This window comes from Polypterus senegalus, chromosome 2 (assembly GCF_016835505.1).
Source record: "Polypterus senegalus isolate Bchr_013 chromosome 2, ASM1683550v1, whole genome shotgun sequence".
NCBI classification, from domain to species: Eukaryota; Metazoa; Chordata; class Cladistia; order Polypteriformes; family Polypteridae; genus Polypterus; species Polypterus senegalus.
Window position 1 is genome coordinate 310,582,635 of NC_053155.1, and position 22,579 is coordinate 310,605,213.

At 36.8% G+C, this 22,579-nt stretch overlaps 1 protein-coding gene across 3 annotated transcripts in view; it reads right to left on the reverse strand.

The window, feature by feature from the left end:
• arhgef7b (Rho guanine nucleotide exchange factor (GEF) 7b) overlaps nucleotides 1-22,579 on the reverse strand; it is a 235,691-nt gene that overhangs the window by 78,919 nt on the left and 134,193 nt on the right. For all 3 annotated transcript variants that reach the window (XM_039745898.1, XM_039745900.1, XM_039745901.1), the window contains one exon: nucleotides 1,810-1,904. In XM_039745898.1, the coding sequence (XP_039601832.1) occupies nucleotides 1,810-1,904 (95 nt within the window). The remainder of the gene's footprint in view (nucleotides 1-1,809; nucleotides 1,905-22,579) is intronic.

The window sequence follows — 22,579 nt, forward strand, 5'->3', positions numbered from 1 at the left end:
GAAAAAGTTTTGTTATTTCTGCATAGGATGACAAAATTGCATGCAGATCCATTTAAATGAAAGTTTGCAATTTGCACTTTAATCATGATGTCTGAATTGTTTGATTTGTAATTTTAAATAATGGATCAGAAGGGTAAATCAAGGAAACATGTCTTTGTCCAAAACATCAAGGAGGGCAATGTAAATATTTATAATGTCACTAGGATGAATTAAATGCAATTTTGCATTAATCACCTTCACAAATTCTGATTAAATGTTATTCACTTCTTAAATCTGGTGTTGCAAAAACAGTAGAAGCACCCGCTTTATCAAGCCAAGAGGAAAGGGTAATTGCTTTCTATTGAGGATCTTATTTAGTTAACTATAATCAACATGGGTTTGAGGAGAAGCATCAAGCATTCTCCAGAAGAAAGCGACAGAACTGACTAGACTGTTTTTTTTTTATCATAAGTCTTCATTGTGGGTGTAATTCCTGCACATCTATATAGCAGTAATTGTAATGATTTTCTTTACTAAAACATCTGAAAAATCTAGGCAAGAGGTGAAAATGGGTCATACTGCATAACACAGCCTCAGGAAGAAAAACAGGTAAAATGAATACAGATCTTAAAATGATTCAATTTAACTATTTTTTTTTCTTTTTCCATGTAAAAATAAGGTTATACTGAGAAAGCCAAGGATATTCATAAATAACTTTAAGTAAATCTGATGCTTTCAGTGTGCAATAGCCCAACTGTGATTCTGAATGGTGCTGTTGTTTTATTTTTAATATCCAAATAAAAAAAAATCTGATTATTACATATAAACTAAACATTTTTACTTTTGGTTTCTATAACAATGACAATACTGCTAACATTTTTAAAAGTAACAAAAGTTTCAAACAAAAGTTGTATTTAATTCAAATGGAATAAATAAATTATTCCTGCCTTGAGGGTGATGTATTGTAGTCTCCAGGGTGATCTTACTGAGTAGCAAACCCTTTGTTTTCCCTGTGCTTCATTCATCTATGTGTTATCTTTCTTTCTTTCTTTTATGGTTACAACATATCTAAAGAGTTAGTATGTGCCAATGGCCTTTAGATACTTACACGCGTGGAACTCTTTTTTGATCTAGTAGTCTCCAAATGAGGATAGCAGTTCAGAACTCTCATGTAAACTACCCAACACTACCTCAGCAACAGCTATGTTATATGAAGATGGTCTTCTCTAATCCTAACTACTAGAGAAAATAAAACAGTGCTCCCTCACTAAATTAATGGTTTTGCCATATATGTCACAGAAGTTAAATAGGCCTAAACATTAAACAAAGTTATGGTTAATTACATTTCTGATGCTTAAAACTTGACCTTCTTTACTAACCATTTATCTTTTTAAATTATAAATCTAGCCATTTTCCTGAACACTTGATTTTTTTTCTTTCCTTTTCCTTTTTTGAGTTCACATATTTCTCCTCTTTTATTGCTTATTCATATTGTTCTTCCTTTGCTTTGTCTTTTTAAAAAGAAAAATTTGCCAAGAATAAGCATCACTCTTCCTTTAGCTTATAAACTAAAGTTCTGGCAAGGAAACTCTTCTCAACAGACAGTTTATATGCAGAATGAGGTCTCTGAATGGCACTACACACACCACTTCACAGCATGTTATGAGAGTGGACAGCATTAATGCCAAAATAAATGAACCTATTAAAAAAACAAACTAAGAATTAAAAACAACCAAAGACAGTAAAACTTGAATATTAAAATAAAGTGCCTCTGGATTCTTGCTACCAGTCAACTTTTTTCTTTAAAGCATGCATAAAAATGTCCCTTACTTCTCTGTAGGTTGCAGCAAACGAAGATAGATTGTCAGAAGGCTCTGAAGCTCCTTAGCATAATCACTCTCTGTTTCCAAAATATTCTGAAGCACCTAAAGACAAAAAATATATTTATATATTGTAATTAACAAAGCACAAAAAACCTTGAAAATATATTTATTCTCTTGATAAAACACCACTTTAGATTTAAAGAATGTAATTACTCTTTTTCAGCACATCATTTTCTGGAATGCACCAATTTAATTAGTTTAGTTTATACCACTTAAAGATTTTTGAACCCTTTTGTAATTTAATGTTAAATACTACTTTTACTTTCAATCTTTGCTTAGTCAAAGCTTGTTCATACTTTTCTAACACAAAGAGGGGTAAATTAATACATTTATCTTCACAAATTATACAAACTGATCAGATGAACTGCAATAGAGGAAGGAAAGGTAAATAAATGGTCAGACTTTGTGTGAAGTCTAGACATTGTCCCCATGTCTGTATGACTTTTCTGGAGATACTTTGGTTTTCCACCCACATCACATAAACATAAAGATTAGATTAACTATTGAGCCTCAGTCAGCCTGAGTAGAGTGATTGAGTGTGTCTCGAGATAAACTGGTGCCCTATCCACAGCTGGTTCATGTATTATGCTTGAGGCTCCTCTGATTCTGAACTATATCAGGCTGGTTTGAAAACATTTAATGGGTGGATGAATAGTTATGTTATATGGGTTGGAGATGGTGGCACTGACCAAAAGGCAGGAGACAGAGATGGAAGTGGCAGAGTTAAAGATGCTAAGATATGCATTGGGTGTGATGAGGATGGATAGGATTAGAAATGAGGACATTAGAGAGTCAACTCAGGTTTGGAGACAAAGTCAGAGAGGTGAGATTGCATTGGTTTGGACATGTGCAGAGGAGAGATGCTGGATATATTGGGAGAAGGATGTTAAGGATAGAGCTGTCAGGTAAGAGGAAAAAAGGAAGGCCAAAGAGAAGGTTTATGGATGTGGTGAAAGAGGACATGCAGGTGATGGGTGTAACAGAGTAAGATGTAGAGGACAGGAAGAGATGGAAAAAAATGATCCGCTGTGGCAACCACTAACGGGAGCAGCCAAAAGAAAAAGAAGGATGAATACAAAAAGTAGCTCATGAGTGAAAGTAAATGTATCATAACTTTCATTAGCTACCCAGGTATTAAAACAATTGAGTACCGAATTTTAAAACAAGGTTTGAGAGCACCTGCAATATAAAAAGATAAGACACCTACCAAATTTGATTAAACTATTCCACTAAATGTGTTCAGCTACTTGGGATTAAGGCAACTATATCTGAAGACGGAGTAGGACTCTGCAAGGTGTTTGTTTTAGTCAGTGGATGGGCCTCTCTGGCAGTGTCTTAAATTGGTTTGAATCCTACCTGGCAGGTAGAAAATTCTTTGTTAGTTGTGGTAATTATACTTCAAAGACACATGATATTCTATATGGTGTTACACAAGGCACTATCCTGGGTCTGCTGCTCTTTTCAATCTACATGCTTCTGTTAGGTCAGATTATCTCAGGGCATAACGTGAGCTACCACAGCTATGCTGATGACATGCAGCTGTATTTATCAATAGCATCTGATGACCCCGACTCTGCTGTTTCACTAACACAATGTCTTACTTGTGTTTCTGAGTGGATGAGTAGTAATTTTCTCAAGCTAAATAAAGAGAAAACTGAAATTTTAATGATTGGTAATAATGGATATAATGAGGTTATTAAAAATGTACTTGATGCCCTAGGATTAAAAGTCAAGACGGAGGTAAAGAATTTAGGGGTAATTATTGACTCTGACCTGAATTTTAAATCACACATTAATCAGATCACTAGGACAGCATTTTTTCACTTAAGAAATATAGCAAAAGTTAGACCTCTTATGACACTGCAAGATGCTGAGAAATTAGTTCACGCTTTTGTTTTTAGTCGGCTAGATTAATGTAACGCACTTCTCTCAGGACCACCCAAAAAAGACATCAATCGACTCCAACTAGTGCAGAATGCAGCTTTTAGAATCTTAACTAGGAAAAGAAAATCCGAGCACATTTCACAGTTTTGATGTCACTACACTGGTTACCTGTGTCATTCAGAATTGACTTTAAAATACTGCTTATGGTTTACAAAGCCTTAAATAATCTGCATCATCCTATATCTCAGAATGTCTGTCACCTTACACTCCAAATTGTAACCTTAGATCTTCAAATGAGTGTCTGCTTAGAATTCCAAGAATAAAACTTAAAAGAAGTGGTGAGGCGGCCTTCAGCTATTATGCACCTAAAATCTGGAATAGCCTGCCAATAGGAATTTGCCATGCTAATACAGTGGAGCACTTTAAAAAAACTGCTAAAAAACACATTACTTTAACATGGCTTTCCCAGAACTTCATTTTAAATTAATCCTGATGCTCTGAATATTCAATTAATTATCATTACTATTCATAGTGGCTTCAAAATCCGTACTAACCCCTACTCTCTTTTCTGTTCTTTTTCCAGTTTTCTGTGGTGGCGATCTGAGCCACCACCACCTGATCAAAGCACTGTGATGTCCGTACATGGATTAAAGGCCAGAGGTCCACATGACCATCATCATCAAACTCTTCCATGAGAACCCTGAATACAATGAGGGCTGATCATTTATGTTAGGTACAATGCCTAGAGGGGGCTGGGGGGTCTTGTGGCCTCAGACCCCCTGCAGATTTTGTTTTTATCTTCTCCGGCCATCTGGAGTTTTTTTTTTTTATGTCCTCCCTGGCCATTGGCCCTTACTTTTATTCTATGTTAATTAGTGTTCTCTTATTTTAATTCTTACTTTGTCTTTTTTCCATCATGTAAAGCACTTTGAGCTACATTATTTGTATGAAAATGTGCTATATAAATAAATGTTGTTGTTGTTTTGTCTCTTCAGTTTGTGATTTGGGAAGTAGTCAGATAGGGCACTTTAGGATTGTATTTTTGCTCTCTGCAGATGATGTTATGCTCTTTGTCTCATCTGACCTTAGTCTTCAGCATACACTGAATGTACACACACAGACAGGACTCTTGACCAATGAATGAGGGAGAGGGTGGGTTTTCAATTCAAAAGCTTGTCTCGATGTGAATCTGCTTCCTCCGTGGGCACGGTTCTTATTTTCGTATTTATTTAACAATATTTTAACAAAAAAACACATATATTTTGCCCACTGTAAGCATGCAACTGAATATCCTGATGTGTGGATTATGTGACACAAGTGACATCAAAACTTTTCACTGACATTTTTATAATTATTTGCAATGGTCTAGTGTTGCTCTCCATAGACACCCACTCTATCTAAGTTTATGACCTCTACTCTCCTCAAAAACATTAGATTTAAAATGATTTCTCAGCCTTCACTATAAACCACATGGGGAAATAACATACAAAAAAATATTTTTGGGTGGAGTATTCCTTTCACAATTTTAATTTTACAATATTTGCATAATATATATAAAAAATATAGTATGGGAGTTTAGGTATATTTATAGCAAAGATTATGAAGAAGAAAAACAAGAAGAATACATTTATAATGCACCTTTCCCATGCTCAAGGCACTACCCTAACGTGTATTTTTTTACTAAGTTAACCTGTAATTATTTTGGTAATGCAGGGTTGTTTATGAATACGCCTTGTTTTATGTCATCTGCAAATATATCTCACTAACTAACAAAAGGAGGAACTGTTTTGACATTAATGAGAAAAAGATTTCTGCATCACAACCTGTTGTTTTTGGGGCTTTAGTAAGTTTTACACCCAACTGTACATTGTTCTGGATCCTTGCCTTATGTACTTTTCAAGTTTACATTGAAAACAAAACAATGACTTCTCTTAACAAGTGAATTTCCTCACTTACATACATGAAATTTATCATAATATTTCACTAGTAAAATAAAATGAAGGTACAGGCACAGGTGTTTTCTCCTACTATAGCAATCTTTCATCAAAAGCAATGTTTAGTGTGTCATATTTCAAGGAGCACTCATGCTTAGAGAGGCCAGCTATAGCACTGCAGGGTTAGGTCAGAGGGAGTAACGCAGGAACAATAGCAGTCAGTTGAAGGGCCAAGTTATGCACATATTCGCTATGTTTCTCACAGGAACTTTAATAACAGGCCAACACTCCAAAAGTTTACACCCCTGCTTTTGACGTTCATGCTATGAAAGCTGAGAAGAGTTAAACTCAACCTCAGATTACAGTATAGTGCGTGTTTCCACCTACTTTATCCCCCAAACCGAATGCCACTGTAACTTTATGTCATTGTTTCATTTTAACGTTGCTTTCATGACAACTGTTGAACTGCCAGGACTGTATCTATTGTGTATGATGCATCTTCATAACATAAAAAAAAAAATAAAAGGCACAGTGACTCATTACTATATCAATTTATTAAATATGCAGTTTACTCTAGAAAGAATTTGATTTGTTTGGATATAAATTCCGTACAATTTTCATCAGCTAATAGAAGCGGGTTGAGGCGCCATCTGCGGGGTGAGTGTATGGGGCTTAGTAATTTTAGCTCCAAGATCATAGGTGCATGGTCAGAAATAACAATAGCATCGTATTTGCAAGATTTAATCATAGGCAAGAAGTTATTGTCTATAAAGAAGTAATCAATCCTTGAGTAGCAATGATGTACTGGTGAGTAGAAAGAATATGTTCTTGAATTTGGGTTTAAAAACCTCTGATAAGTCTGATAAGTTGTGATCAGTTATAAACTTTGTAATTATCTTTGCGGTGTTAGATGCCGTTCCCCCTGTGGAGAAAGTCCCCGTGGATTTAGAACACAATTAAAGTCCCCAGCCATTACAGTAATCCTTCCTCGATCGTGGGGGTTGCATTCCAGACCCCCCTGCGATAGGTGAAAATCCGCAAAGTAGAAACCATATGTTTGTATGGTTATTTTTATATATTTTAAGCCCTTATAAACTCTCCCACACTGTTTATAAATATTTCCCGCAGAGTTATACAGCATAATCCCTTTGTATTCTCTTAGATATTAGGTAAGATTCATTGAAATTATGTATATAAACACACTGTTTATACTGTATACAGTAAAACACTAAATATTATTTTAAAGATATTGAGTGTCTCCGATATCACATATGTTACAGCCATTAAGATAGACAGGCCACCAGCAATAAATACGTACAATGCAAGAAAAATAGTATACAGTAAATGTGTGTACAGTGACACTAAATGTACGTACATGTACTAGTACTGTAAGTAGAAAATTAATTATGGTTACTCACCAACAATGACACGACGACTTGTCCGATAACAATGAGTTTAGTTTTACTGCACAACAAAGGAGAGCGTTACAGCCCTTAAAGGAGCCACTTCAGGCGTTGTGTAGCACTGCCGTTGTTCTTCTTCTTCTTCTTCAATCCAAATCCCTAAAGCAGATTCCATCCAGACTACTGCCTTATTACATCCACTTACAACTCATTTTGCACCCTGGTTAAAAGGACACTGCGGCCGTAGATCTTATATTCCTTTCCTACGTTTTAAATAAAAAGAATCGTAGCCTTCAACAAATCCAAAACATTTACCTTTTCAGCAATCGTTAACATCTTCCGTTTGTGCATGAGCACAGCCCCTGAAGCAGTAGCAGATCGTTTTGGAGCCATAATGAAGGGTTTGACTATGCACAAAGATAAACACAAAAGAGCACAACTCTTTACACAGCGAAACACGTTGATGCTGAATGAGTGAGACGAGACTTCCTGGTTAACACTGCATTCAGCATGCAGGAACTTAACTGCGTGCTCTGATTGGTTAGCTTCTCAGTCATCCGCCAATAGCGTCCCTTGTATGAAATCAACTGGGCAAACCAACTGAGGAAGCATGTACAGGAAGTAAAAAGACACATTGTCCGCAGAACCTGCGAAGCAGTGAAAAATCTGCGCTATATATTTAGTTATGCTTTCATATAAATTCCACGATAGAGTGAAGCCGCGAAAGTCGAAGCGCGATATAGCGAGGGATTACTGTATAACTTTAGGCGTGTTCAGGTTGGGAATGGATGCAAATAAATTTTGTATAAATTCCTTATCATCAACATTAGGTGCATAAACATTTATCAAAATCATTTTACGGTTAGATAAGTCTCCCATGACCATTACATATCTCCCTTCAGGATCCAATACTACATCTGATGCTACAAATGGTACAGTTCTATGTATGAGAATTTCCACACCTCTAGTTTTCTTCATAAAACTAGAATGGAACATTTGGCCAGTCCAATCTTTTTGCAGCCGGAACTGATCCTTGCTTATTAAGTGGGTTTCCTGTAAAAATACTATTTTAGCATTTAGACCTGTTAGGTGAGAGAGTACTTTCTTTCTCTTTAATTCGTGATTCAGGCCTTTAACATTCCAGGTTACGAAGTTAACTGTCCCATCATGGAGACACTGATTCTGAGTTTTTGATGTCATTTTATAGTCTTAACTGGAAGTGAGACAGCTTCAGTCTTAATTTCCTATTTCCCATAGAGTTGTTGCCATTCAGCTTATTATTACGTTGGTAGTTATAATTATAAAGATTGAGAGGATAGGTTAGGTATAGATCAGGCCTGCTCTCTTTCTCTCCCCCCCTTAACCCCCCACCCTCCCTTTTTGCCTCCCCAAGTGAGGCTAAAACCCACTTCACACAGTCCCAGTCCTCTGACATACAGAGACAGAGCACGTCCAAAGCAAAACAAGCCCCAATGCAGCGGCGCCTTAGGGTTAAAAGATAGAGATATCTCTTACCAATAGATAGATAGATAGATAGATACTTTATATAGTCTTTAAAGTTTTGCAAAAAATATATATATAGTTTTGCACTTAAAATATATATATAGTCTTCAGCAATTTTAGTGCATTAAGATGATCTTAATGAAGTAATAGCAATAACAATAAACCAAGGGTATGATATTGAACAGTCTCGTTTAGGGTAGAGATGAAATAATTAGAAAAGAAAAAGAAAAAAAAAAAAAGAATAATTAAGCACAATAAAACATAAACAGATAGCGCCCTAGTAATACTAAGTAATAATGAGAATATATGCTGATAAAAACCCGTATTTTAAAACAAATAGATCAGACAGTAGATTATTAATCCTTGCTTTATCATTAACCGCCATGACTCACTATTATGTATCAGAATAGTCCTGGGATCAGTTTTCTTAATTCCTTTTCTGCTTCTTCCTTGCTAGCAAAGACATAGAATTGACGCTGCCATTCCACTTTCAGTTTTGCCGGATACAAGAGGCTGTATTTGACGCTGGCTTGCCATAAGCGCTGTTTAATGTTGTAGAAGGCTGCGCGTTTAGTAGTTGTTGCTGGAGAGGAGTCAGGGAAGATACGAATGTGGTTATTTTCATATATAATATCTTCCTTGTTTCTGAGGAGTGCTATCACCTCTAGCTTAAATGATAATCATTCAAAACGAACTATAAAAGATCTTGGTCGGGGTTTAACGGTGTTTGATCCGCGTGCGTGGTAAGTCGCAGCTATCTCAGATTCTGCTTTAAAGTCGTCACCGAATATTTTAGAAAAAAGTTCAGCTGCGAATTTCTCAGGGTTTGAACTTTCTCGATTCTCAGGCAGACCTTCAATTCTGACATTATACCTTCTACTCCCATCTTCCAAAGCAGCCAGTCTGTCTCTGAGTTTTTCTCCAAGGTTTTTGCATTCGGAGATGACATTTACCGCTTTTTCCTCAGCACTGGCAGCTAAATTTTCGGCAATTTCAATCCAATTCGTGAATGTCTCCTTGAGATCCTCCAATTGATCAGTAAGCGTGCTCAGTTTAATCAAGTTTTCCGGAATGCGCTCTTCAATTTTACCCAGCACCTGTCAAAGCTCAAGTTGCACCTCTTGACGCAGCCTTTCATTTGCCTGTTGGAATTCCTGTCGCAGCCATTCATTTGCCTGTTTCAATTCCTGTCTAACCTTCTGTCTCATTTTTTCGCTTGCCTTTGCCCTTGCTTTCTCATAATCCTTCTCACTTTTCTTTATATCTTGCGTGAGCTCAGCGAGCAACGCCTTCAGTTCAGACAGTTCAATTGTGCTTTCTTGTACCGTAGATGAAGCAGCAGACTTTGCTATAGCCGGTGTCCCCACTGCTCCCGGCTTGCGTAATTGCAGCCGCGGACTTCAAGGCCCTTTCCAGTTTCAGGTGATCTTCTCCGATCGGCGAGCTATCCAGATCTGCACTCACGATCGCACCTTCGCTCCCCTTTTCGCTCTCAGCCGGCAACGATGTAGCGGACCGTGGTCCCGAGGAGTCTGCACTTTCGCCCATCTGATCCAGGTCTGTCTCTGAAAGGCCATATCTTGAACTAGGGCTTGCTGATCGTAGCTTGGGTGTAGTTTTAGTTTTCGATTCTTTTGGACCCCCCTTCTTGTTGGCCATGTTTATATGTGCTTACATATACTGTAGCAGTCCCTCTCGGGTTGAAAAAATACAGGATATCTCAGGATAATAAGCAAATAATATGAAAAATAACACCGCTGCTAGCGGAGCTCCACTTTAGATGTCCATCTCTCGCATCGGACGAGACCAAATCAAATTCTTTCTAGAGACAAATACATCCCCCAAGATCTCTGCAGGAATACTCTGGGAAACTCTTAAGGCCTTCTTAAGAGGACAGATTATCTCATATCTTTCCCACAGAAATAAATCCGAGGCCAAGAAAGTAGCAGAGATAGAAAGCGAAATTACTAAAATAGATGAAGAACATGCCAGACTACCAAGCGAGACTCTACATAGGAGAAGGCAGGCTCTACATTTGGAATTAAACCTCTTGACAACTAAAGAAACTGAACAACTAATTTACAAATCCAGACATTATTACTATGAACATGGGGAGAAAGCCAATAAGCTTTTAGCTCAACAAATTCACAAGCAAGAAGTCATAACGCAATCTCGTAATCACTAACACGAATGGAGATAAAATCGTCGAACACAAAAATATAATGCACACTTTCAGAGACTACTATAAATCCCTATATACTACTGAGTTTAAAGAAGACAATACACAATCTAATGCATTTCTGGATACATTACAGATACCACAAATAGACGCTTTTAGTGTGGAGGAACTTGATAAACCTCTGGCATTATCAGAATTACTAGATGCTATAAAGTCACTCCAAGGTGGAAAGCAGCAGGCCCTGATGGATACCCTGCAGAATTTTACAAGAAATTCTCCGCTCAGCTAGCTCCCCTCCTATTAGCAACATTTACAGAAGCCAGAGATAACCAATCTCTTCCACAAACCTTTCGCCAAGCACTAATCACTGTCTTTCCAAAACAAAATAAGGACTTATTACAATGTGCATCATACAGACCAATTTCACTTCTGAATAACGTTAAAATACTCTCTAAAATCATAGCTAGAAGGATGGAGAAAGTGCTCCCCTCGGTAATATCACAAGACCAAACTGGATTTATTAGGGGCCGCACTTATCTTCAAATCTTCGACGCCTGTTTAATGTAATATACTCACCAACTAAATCAAACACCCCAGAAATACTATTATCATTGGATGCAGAAAAAGCATTGACATGATTGAATGGAAATACCTTTTACTACATTGGAGAAGTTTGGGTTTGGCCCAACATTTGTGCATGGATTAAATTACTGTATACTAACCCAGAAGCTTCAGTTTGCATCAACAACATTTGCTCAGACTACTTTAAACTAGAACGTGGCACTAGACAAGGATGCCCTTGTCACGCTGCTGTTTGATTGCCATTGAACCACTGGCAATACATTGTCGAAATACTGATCAGATAAAGGGGATTAGCAGAGAAGGACTGGAACAGAAAATCTCATTATATGCAGATGACATGGTACTGTATATATCGGACCCAGAAAATTCTGTGCCTGCAGTCTTAGCAGCACTCACAGAATTTCAAAAGATCTCTGGTCTCAGAATTAATCTGAATAAAAGTGTACTCTTTCCAGTGAATTCTCAAGCATATAATATTAGATTAGATACCCTACCTTTTATCATTGCAGAACAGTTTAAATACCTAGGGGTAAACATCACAAGTAAACATAAAGCTCTTATCAACAAAATTTGCCGTCTGCATGGAAAAAATTAAACAAGACTTGCATAGATGGTCAACCCACACTAGCTGGAAGAATTAACACTGTTAAGATGAATATTCTTCCTAAGCTCCTTTTTATTTCAAAACATCCCAATATACATTAATAAATCATTCTTTAAGCAATTAGATTCAACAATAACCTCATTTATTTGGAATTCAAAACATCCACGCATCAAAAGAGCGACCCTACAAAGACAAAAGGCAGAAGGTGGCATGGCTCTACCTAACTTCCAGTTTTATTACTGGGCAGCAAATATACAGGCGATAAGAACCTGGACACAAATAGAAGAACATACACAGGCTTGGACCGCAATAGAAGTAAAATCCTGCAGTACTTCTTTGTATTCCTTGCTCTGTGCTCCAATAAACACACGCTATCGGCAATACACTAATAACCCAATTGTGCTCCACTCACTTAGAATCTGGAACCAATGTAGAAAGCATTTTAAGACGGAGAAGCTTCTATCTGTGGCACCTCTGCAAGAGAACCACCTCTTTCAACCTTCACAAACATATGCAGTTTTTAATATCTGGAAAAAAATTTGGAATTAACTTGCTTAGAGATCTTTATATAGACAACGTCTTTGCATCCTATGAACAATTACATTCCAAATTTAACATTCCAGCTACACATTTCTTTCACTATCTTCAAATCAGGAACTTTGTTAAACAGAACCTTCCAGATTTTCCTCATCTTGCACCCTCATCCATGCTGGAAAAATATTGCTCAATCTCAAGGACTTAGACTCCATCTCTACAATATATAAAATCATTTTACAATCCCTCCTTTCAAAGATCCAAGAGGACACTGGGAAAAGATCTCTCAATTAATATATCAGAAAAGGAGTGGAAAGTAGCAATGCAGAGAATTCACTCAAGCTCCATATGCGCAAAGCATACAATTATACAACTCAAAATTATATATCGAGCACATCTGTCTCGACTAAAACTCTCCAAAATGTTTCCAGGGCATGATCCAACCTGCGAACGTTGCAACCAAGTCCCAGCCTCACTGGGTCACATGTTCTGGGCCTGCACCAAATTAACATTATTCTGGACAAAAATTTTAATTACCTTCAGACAGCCTTGGACTCACAATCCCTCCTAACCCATTAACAGCTGTGGTTGGGGTTCTTCCAGAGGGGCTTAAAGTGGAGAAAGACAAACAAATTGTGATTGCATTCACTACACTTTGGCACGCAGACTTATTCTGATAAACTGGAAGAACCCAAACTCTCCTCTTTAAGTCAGTGGGAAACTGATGTGTTATATTATTTGAAATTGGAAAAATCAAACACTCAGTTAGAGGATCTGTACAGACTTTTTCAAAACATGGCAGGATCTAATCAGTAATATTTTAAAATAAGTTCATAAAGCACAGAGAATTTATTAATTTAGGTATGTTTACAAGCCTTAAATTTAATGCCGTTTGGCTTGCTCTCTCTCTCAGGGGTGGGGATCGATCTGTTCTTAATTCCATTTTTCTTTTTGTAAAAACTTGATTGCTTTGTATGGATTGTAATAAAATTAATAAAAATTAAAAATAAATAAATAAACATGCAGTTTACTTGTTTTGTCAGCTTTTCAATGTGCTGTGTACATTTTGCTTGTATTAAAATTTAAAAGTTTAAAAAGTATAACCGCTCACCTGCTAAGAAAGAATATCTTATGAATATGGAGCCCCACTTAGCTGTTACTTCTTTTTTGTGCATCATCATAGCTACAATTTAGAAGTGCTTTGTGGCAGATAAAATTAAGGTAGTCATTCAGTACACCTCAGCAATTTCAGATATTTTTCAAACTGGGTAAACATCAGCAACAAAATTATTTTTTAACATTAGACTGTGAAGTTGCAAATTAGTAGTTTCTCATGAAATGCAAGTGTGTATATAGTGATTTGCTAACTTGTTCATCTGTAAGGATCATATTTAAATTATTATGTCATCTTTAATTATTTGGATATTTTACAATTGAAACTTCCTTTTTGTGTTTACTGATATGTATTAGTTGTTAACTTATAGTAGTTACTGATATAATTGTAATGCTTTTTATTCACCCAGACTATTAGCAATAATCATCCGAACGCTTAAGCAATTGATTTAAGTACACATCTGAGTTAACCCACACAAAAATGCAACTGAAAATAAAAATGGTCAAGTGATCAAAACAGTGAATATTTTCAAGGGGGGGACCAACCCTGAAGTCCTCAACAAATGGGGTACAATAATTTCTATATCAGATTTCTGCAGGAAACACTGCACTCACTGACATTAGGGAAATTTACAATCACATTATGGAAAAAAATTCCTCAAAAACATACTTCAACTGCTTGTAAATGTTTTAAGTTTAAAGAAAAAGCACAATTAGTTGGACAACTACTAACTATTGAGCATTCCTTTTTTCAGTGGAAATCAAATGCAAAGGAATTCGACGGTGCTAACATTTGTATAGGACACTGTGAAAGGCTTAGGCCACAAAATAGAAAATTATTTGAAAAGCTAGCTATTAAGGTTGTTTTTATATGTTCATGTTAAAATCTATTAAAAATACTTAAATAACTAAAAATAAATACTGATACCAAAAAGTAGCAAGAATGCTTTGCATTTTCTAAAAATGCAGAATTATCTTCTGAGATGACTAGTATCAGAAACACTTATTGGGTAAAGTGTCCAAATTTCATATTTATGGTTGCCAGTATATGTCAGAAGTTCATTTGTCCCAGTCTGCAAATGAAGCACAATGGTAAATATGTCATGGACTTAGGGTGCAGTACGGTCAACAATGCAAGGGATCTGGTCAATATTAGTAGGATGGTGGTTGCTGAGAAATATGTGCAGATTTTGATTCATCATGCCTGAGGAAAATGACTTATTAGCCAAAACTTTATTTTTCAGCATAACAATGATCAAAAACACACTACAAACACAATTCAGATGCACTTGGAGCAGACGTCTGCAAAAGGAGCACTAAAAGTATTAGATCAGCCTCCTCAGGGCCTTGACCTCAACATAACTGAGGCTGTGTGGGATCACTTGGACAGGGAAAAGAAGAAAAAGAAGCCAATGTTAAAAGAACATTTGTGGCAAATCCCACAAGAAGCATGGAAAAATTTACCACAGCACTCTATCAAGGCCAATTGCTTCAGTTATGTGTGGCCACATAAAATACTGGATTGTTTGAAAAATGTTATTATATCAATGTTTATCTGTGCTTGCAGATACTTCCTGGATAACCAGCTTGAGAAAGAATTTTCTTTGGTGACTGAAAACTTCTATGCAGTACTATATGGGGGAAAACTGACTTTTTTACAGAAGCTCATTATTTAGAGAGAGAGAGAAAAATACACACACATTTTGGTTTGAACACACACCAGAATGATTATAAAGAAAGAAAATAATTAAAAAAAAAAAAGACTCCAATGAGGCATTATGCAGGCGTATTGCTGTTGGTATAACAAAGTCCTCAGTGTTAGTGTGTCAGAGACACGATGTGCAGCATTGTTCATAGTGGCACTCGGGTTTAACTGTGTCCATAACTATGACCTCCAGGAGTCCAGGGCACATTCTGGAACTGTGCTTGGCCTTTAATTAGCTTCTTGATTCAGTGGACCTCTCTTGAAGTGATGTTACCAGCCCAACACACAACAGTGTAGAAAACTGTACTGGCCATCACAGAGTTGTAGAAGATGTGAACAATTTCACATTAAGGGAGCACAGTCCCTCAAGGAAAAAGAGCCTGTTCTGCCCTTTCTTATATAGTTCCTCTATGTCCTGAGACCAGTCCAACTTTTCACTAATGTGGACCCCCAAGTACATGTAGGAGTGGACCACCATCCACTCCTTAAATAGTGACTGGACATAGAGGTTCTTTGGTACAGAGAAAGTCAACCAGACTCTTGGTTTTTCTCATGATGAGATGCAGACAATTCTCCTTGCACCAAGGAACAAAGATCTCCAGCTGTCTCCTATACTATGTCTAAACACCTTCATCAATACATCCAATAAGTGCAGAATCACCCTAGAATTTCTTCAAGTGATATGACCTGCTGTTATATTTATAGCCTGAGGTATACAGAGTGAAGAGAAAAGAAGATGAGTGGTGGCTCTGGGGCTAAGGATCTGCACTGATATATGGAAGGTTCAAAATCCTGTCACTGGCAGAAGGGATCCTACTCCATTGGGTCATGTAGACCAAGGCCCTTAACTTGAAAGTTGCTCCTAGGTTGCTGTATAATGGCTGACCCTTCACTCTGAGCCCCAAAGGTCATGTGAAAAGACAATTTTCCTTTGGGAATTAACAAAGTATATTAAATCAAAAATATGTATATAATATTGGTCATTTTCTGAAGTTGATTACAGAAGGGCCTACCCCAAAAGCACTTATTTTATTTATTCTTTAATATATACTACCTAATCTTTTTTAGCTTATATGAGGCAATTTTTTTTAGCTTATATGAGGCTACATTTCTGTATGTAAATTATGAAAGGTTATAAGACCACTAATTATCTATCAGTTCTCTTGCAAACGCTGAAGGAACTTAAGGCTCCACAGCATTATTATGCCCAGCAGGTACAAGATTTCACAGGGTAACTGGAAGATAAGAATGTTTTCAAAAAACAATGTGAAGATAAAACAAGGAAAACAACTATCAGTAACCACAGGTCAGAATCAAAAGACAAAATCGACATCGACGTGTACAGTCCTTACTGCAAGAGTAAAAATATCGAAAGGTCTTAAGAGTTTTGATATCCATATAGTTGGATGAGGAAGTAGTCCCTTCAATGGCCTTTGTGATCCCATTGTATCAGTGGCGGACTGTGTATTTCATACTTAGGCCTTCAGTAGTGCTCCGTCTGAATCAACCTGCCCCTCAAAAACTAATTTATGGTTATAAAAACCATCTTAATATGCAGAAATACAGTAAAAAGAGCTGTTGCATCGCAGATAAATAACTCCTCTAGCCACAATAAATGCCTTTATTGAATAGACAAACCAGGGGTAAACAAGTTCCTTTCTACTGCAGCTACAGCCGCGACACACATAAAAACATCAATAATAACTTATAAACTTGCAATATTATTTAGGAAAATCGCAACATTTTACCAAAATAAATAAAAATACAGTAATCCCTCCTCGATCGCGGGGGTTTGCGTTCCAGAACCCCCCCGCGATAGACGAAAAATCGCAAGTAGAAACCATATGTTTGTGTAGTTATTTTTATATATTTTAAGCCCTTATAAACTCTCCCACACTGTTAACATTATTAGAGCCCTCTAGACATGAAATAACACCCTTTAGTCAAAAGTTTAAACTGTGCTCCATGACAAGACAGAGATGACAGTTCTTTCTCACAATTAAAAGAATGCAAATAGATCTTCTTCTCTTCAGGAGCAGAGAATTTCAGAGGGAGACAGAGAGAGAGCGCTCGCAAAGAAAAGCAAACAATCAAAAAATCAATACTTGTGCTTTTAAGTTTGCCGCGGCATTTTTTAGAGGTGCGTTAGTATTTTCTAAGCAAACAGCCTCTGTGCAAACAACTCCTCTGCTCACATCTCCTCCGTCAGGCGCAGAGAACGTCAGAGAGAGAGAACGAGATTAAAGCAACAATCAAAAAATCAATACGTGTGCTTTTGTGCTTTTAAATATGCCGAGCACCGCAATAAAGCGACATTTTTTTAGAGGAGCGTCAGTATCTTTTAAGCAAACAGCCCCTCCGTCAGGCGCAGAGAATGTCAGAGAGGGTGAGATAGAGGCAGAGACAAGCTAACAATCTAGCTCCGCGCGGGATGCATATCTTATAGCATTGAAGAGTTTTAGTTAATATGTAATACATGCTCTGATTGGGTAGCTTCTAAGCCATCCGCCAATAGCGTCCCTTGTATGAAATCAACTGGGCAAACAAACTGAGGAAGCGTGTAGCATAAATTAAAAGACCCATTGTCGGCAGAAATCCGCGAACCAGCGAAGAATCCGTGATATATATTTAGATGTGCTTACATTTAAAATCCGCGATAGAGTGAAACCGCGAAAGTTGAAGCGCGATATAGCGAGGGATTACTGTAAATAAACACTAAAGTAAATCAGCTACCTAAATAATATTTAAAAGCAGATATAATTATTGAGATAATTAAGCATATAGCATCCTATCACACTTCAGGACATGCCTAGAAAACAGGGAAAGACCCAGATATGCATTATGTTGGCTACCATGGCTCAGAGAAACAGACTAAACGACTCTGAGAGAGAGCTGATAGTTGGGCCACATTTGGTATGAGCTTCAGTGATGTCAACTGTTCCTGAAGCTAATGTGTCATAAGGAACAGTGGCTAAGCTCATGTCGTGCATAACTGGCATATGAAGGTTATATTGCTATTATATGCTTCAATGTTACTGCTATTTTGGGTTTAGATACGTTTTTATCAAATGTGATTTCAAATATGTAGATGCTCCATTATTAGACACCATTATTTCAAATTTAAACATGCACAGTAAGCAAAAATAATGAATCATGAAATGCATCCATAGAATGTTAGATAAGCTCTGCAAAATGCATCCGTATAAAATCATGGCACAAATCATCCATATGGTATTCTTCTTGAAAAGTTGAATACACCTATCTTCTTTCTTTTAGATCTTGTAATCTTATTGAGCTGCACTTTAATGATAATTAATTTTGCTTGTTATATTAAAATGCTGTCAGTTGTCTACTTTATTAATTTAGGCAAAGCCACTCTTCATAGCCCTCTGTCTCACAGTTGCTCATTAACTTGCTATACTAAATGTTTGTGCTTAGAAATTTCCTGGCAAACAAATTACAGTCAAAGCTGAATAAACAAATGTTCACCTCAACTGCCTTTTTAAAAATAAAAGTTCAGTTCTGCGAGCAATGTATCTGATAATGTTAGCATCACATAGGGATGATATCGAGGGACTACGTCTCTGCATCCCAGACTACATTAACTTCTGTCTTGACATTCCTGTATCTACAAAATCAGTGTGCAGCTTTCCAAACAACAAGCCCTGGATTACCAAGAAGCTAAAATGTCTCCTGAATGAGAATAAGGGAACGTTCAAATCTGGTGATAAAGAACATCTGAAGGTCGTACAGAAAGTGGTGAATTAAAATCTGAGTGAAAGAAAGGAAACTTACAGAACTAAAACGGAAAATAAATCTGACTCAGAATAAAGTGAAAGATGTTTGGAAAGGACAGGGCAAGATCTACTGGACTAAAGTAACTCCTAGCTCAAGTGCTGGAAAGGACTGTGAACAAAGCCAACACCCTAAACCATTTTTTAGACTTTTCCCTCCCACTGCTGCCTTCATCCAATGGCCAATCTCCCAAAACTATCTCTACTACTTCAACAACTCTGTATTTTACACTTCAGTGGTTATGGCCAGTAAAGAGTGCACATCTGATCATCAATATGGGCTGTTCACAACTGACGACTACTGAGGAAGTTACACGCAGGAAATGCAATGCAATCAAATGGAGTTAGTCCTCAACCTTTTTTTTGATGAGTGAGTGAATCAATCAGTCAACTTTGCATGATATATATACTGTATAGATTTGCATAAAGAGATTAGTTTAGATTGTAATTACAGATATTGTTCAATTACATAAATTAAACACAGAAGTCAAAAAAGATGTTAATAACAAATTATTTAAATATCCTTCTTGTTGCTAAATACCTTGCATGAATATGAAAAAAAACAATCAATCTCTCAGAAATTAGACTAGATTACAGGGCTGTTGTCATACAGCACACTTCCTTAAAGACCAAGCTGCATGAGTGCCTGCCTAAAGTAAAATCCATACAAGAGGAACTGTTAATGGCTTACAAACAAACCTGCAGACACTACAAGAAAAGAGAGCTGCTAGGTGAAATACAGAAAAACAGCAACTAAAAAGAATATTTAAGGGCCGTGATGTGCAGTTCAGCAGAAATGCACAGTGAGCCATAAGCCTTATCTTATTCTGTCATAAATGCTTTAACTTTGACATCTATCCAATTGATCTACCCCTTAAATAATAATTCCATAAAGGGCCTATACAAATAATAGTGTGGGTACTGTCACAGAACAGTCATGAAGTTTATGCAATGAAAAAGTTTCATAATTTATACTGTATAACTTTTAAAATCAAAATCAATAATCTGACAAAATGCAGTTTTGACTCCTAACCAGTATTGAATCATAGACACTACGGCTGTGGAAGCTTTTAAGTTAACAAAAGATGTTCTCCATGCAATGCTATCATCATTTTTAAAAATGATCTGGTTCATAAGTGGTGTTAAAGACCATCCTGAAATTGATGGCTGGATTGATATGGCTGTGGCAGTACTGCTGCTAGACTTGGACTAGAAAGTGATGGCCCAACACCTTGTATGAAGGTGCCTATTTAATTCACTGCACCCCATTTACCTTAGAAGTCAGATGTCAGAGCTGAAACGACACCACACCCAAGTTGATCACATTCAAGTAAAATGTTCAGAAAAGCAATAGAGATGCCTGCAGGAAAACCTTTGTCATGCTTACTTTTTGGAATACTGAACAATGCATTACACAGTAATTTGTGCATCTAAACACCCCAACAACATGTCCACAAACAGAGGTTGGATAGCACTGTGACTTTGACTGATTTAATGAGACACAAATAGACAGAAGTGCTAATAAACAGTATAACACTACAGTTTCACTAAAGTTTGCAGTGTACATCGCCATTTTGGATTGACGTCATAATCTGAAGTCAGACAATCTTGACAGACCAGCCCCGAGTTCTGTGAGTAGAAAATCCAATGTGAGGGGACATTCCAGTTAAAAATTCTGACTAGGTACTCAGAAATTTCAACTTCCCACATCAAATGGAAAACAGTAAAAGTTATTCTAAATGTCCTTATCCTGTAGCAAAATATATTAAGCAGTGACTGTAAAAATGAGAATCAATGATAAGCAATGTTAAATTATATTTCTGTGCTCATTCGTAACACAGTATAGTGCTTGACAAATATTGAATAATTTACCCTTCCATTTTCTGATTGGACATACGATTAGCAACTGTAGATGCAACACAACCGTCAATTCAAGCCCACTGCTGCCCCAAAAGGACAATTTAAAGTCTAAGTGGAAAATAATCACTTTTTTATTTTTATATCCTCAGTATTTGCTGATTAAGGACCTTGCTTACTATCACACAGGGAAGCAATGATGGGGACTCAGTTGGAAACTTTGCACTAGGCCACATTATCTCCTAATTCACATCCGTCTAGATTTTGGTTAAAAGAAAAACAACAATCATTTATTGTTAAATATTCTGCTCATTTTGTGTGTACATCATGTACCTTCTCAACACCACCAAGGGATATAAAGCAATGCCTATACCTAGAATAGTGAGAATTTCCTAGATGCTAAAAATGTAAAACCTGCAGCCATAATGCGTTTTTTAAAACCTGTTGATTAAAATTGGTCCACTTATGTAAATTGTACCATTTAAGTTGGACTAATAGGTAGGATTTAATACAGGAACTTTAATGGTGCTATATAAATACCACTAAAAAGCAATTAAATAAACTATATTTGCAACTGCTAAAACCAAAACACAAGTGGAAAGCAATTAATCATAAAAAGTAAGTGTAACGTAACAAAGGCTTGGCAAATGTTATTGGAGGGTTGTGGCCTGCATAGTAGCTGCAAAGGAAACCTTTCAAGTTTTTCCGGCTCAGTTATGTACAATGAATTGTAAACTGCAACAGTGTGATTTACTTATTTATACCTGAAAGAGTTTCCTTACAAAAGCTCCACTACCCCTCAAATCTTCATAAATTTAGTCTTAATACAAAAATACCAACTAAGACCTTCTAAAACCCTCGGCTTACACCCTGTTGTAATTCAGCCTATTCAGTTTATTTACGGCACACTTTGTGACTAAGAATTTCATGCTAGCTGAATGAGATGCCTAATCAAACACTGCCAACATTCTAATTTGAGTGTTGCAGCCAACAGACAGATACAAAAAAAAAAAATCGTGAACCCTTTTTAAAAAGATCTCTTCCACATGAGCGCTTCGATAATCACCATTGTTCTTCTCAGTTGCCTCTTCACATCCCGGCTGCTGCAGGATCCCATGAGATGTTAAGGATGTCACTAAATCTTTCTCCTCACCGAAAGGCATAATGTAAAATGGAAGTTTACAAAAAACAAGTGCACATTTCCCTTTCTATAGAGCGCAGTCCTGGATTTCCATAGTAAATTAATGAATCAGTGAATATCTTCTCCTCTCAACATAAAGGCAAAGGCTGTGTCAAGTCAGGAGGTGTGGAAAATGTGACTACATAGCCACTGCCAAACTGCCTGCCTAAGGCATAACAGTCACCAATGGAACAGAAAGAAAATGACCTACATAAAAGCTTGCTCGGCAGATTAGTTAGCCATGTACACATAAAAGTAAATTACTTATTTGGTACCTAAGAAATGCAATATATGTTTAAAAAGACATGCAACCATGTCTGACTGCAATTCTCTGCAAGTGCATCTGACGAAGTGCACACCATGAATTAATGTATACAAAATAAAGGTGAGCTTTGATATCTCTTTTAAGAAAACAACAAACACTTCCTACATTTATGAAATGTTT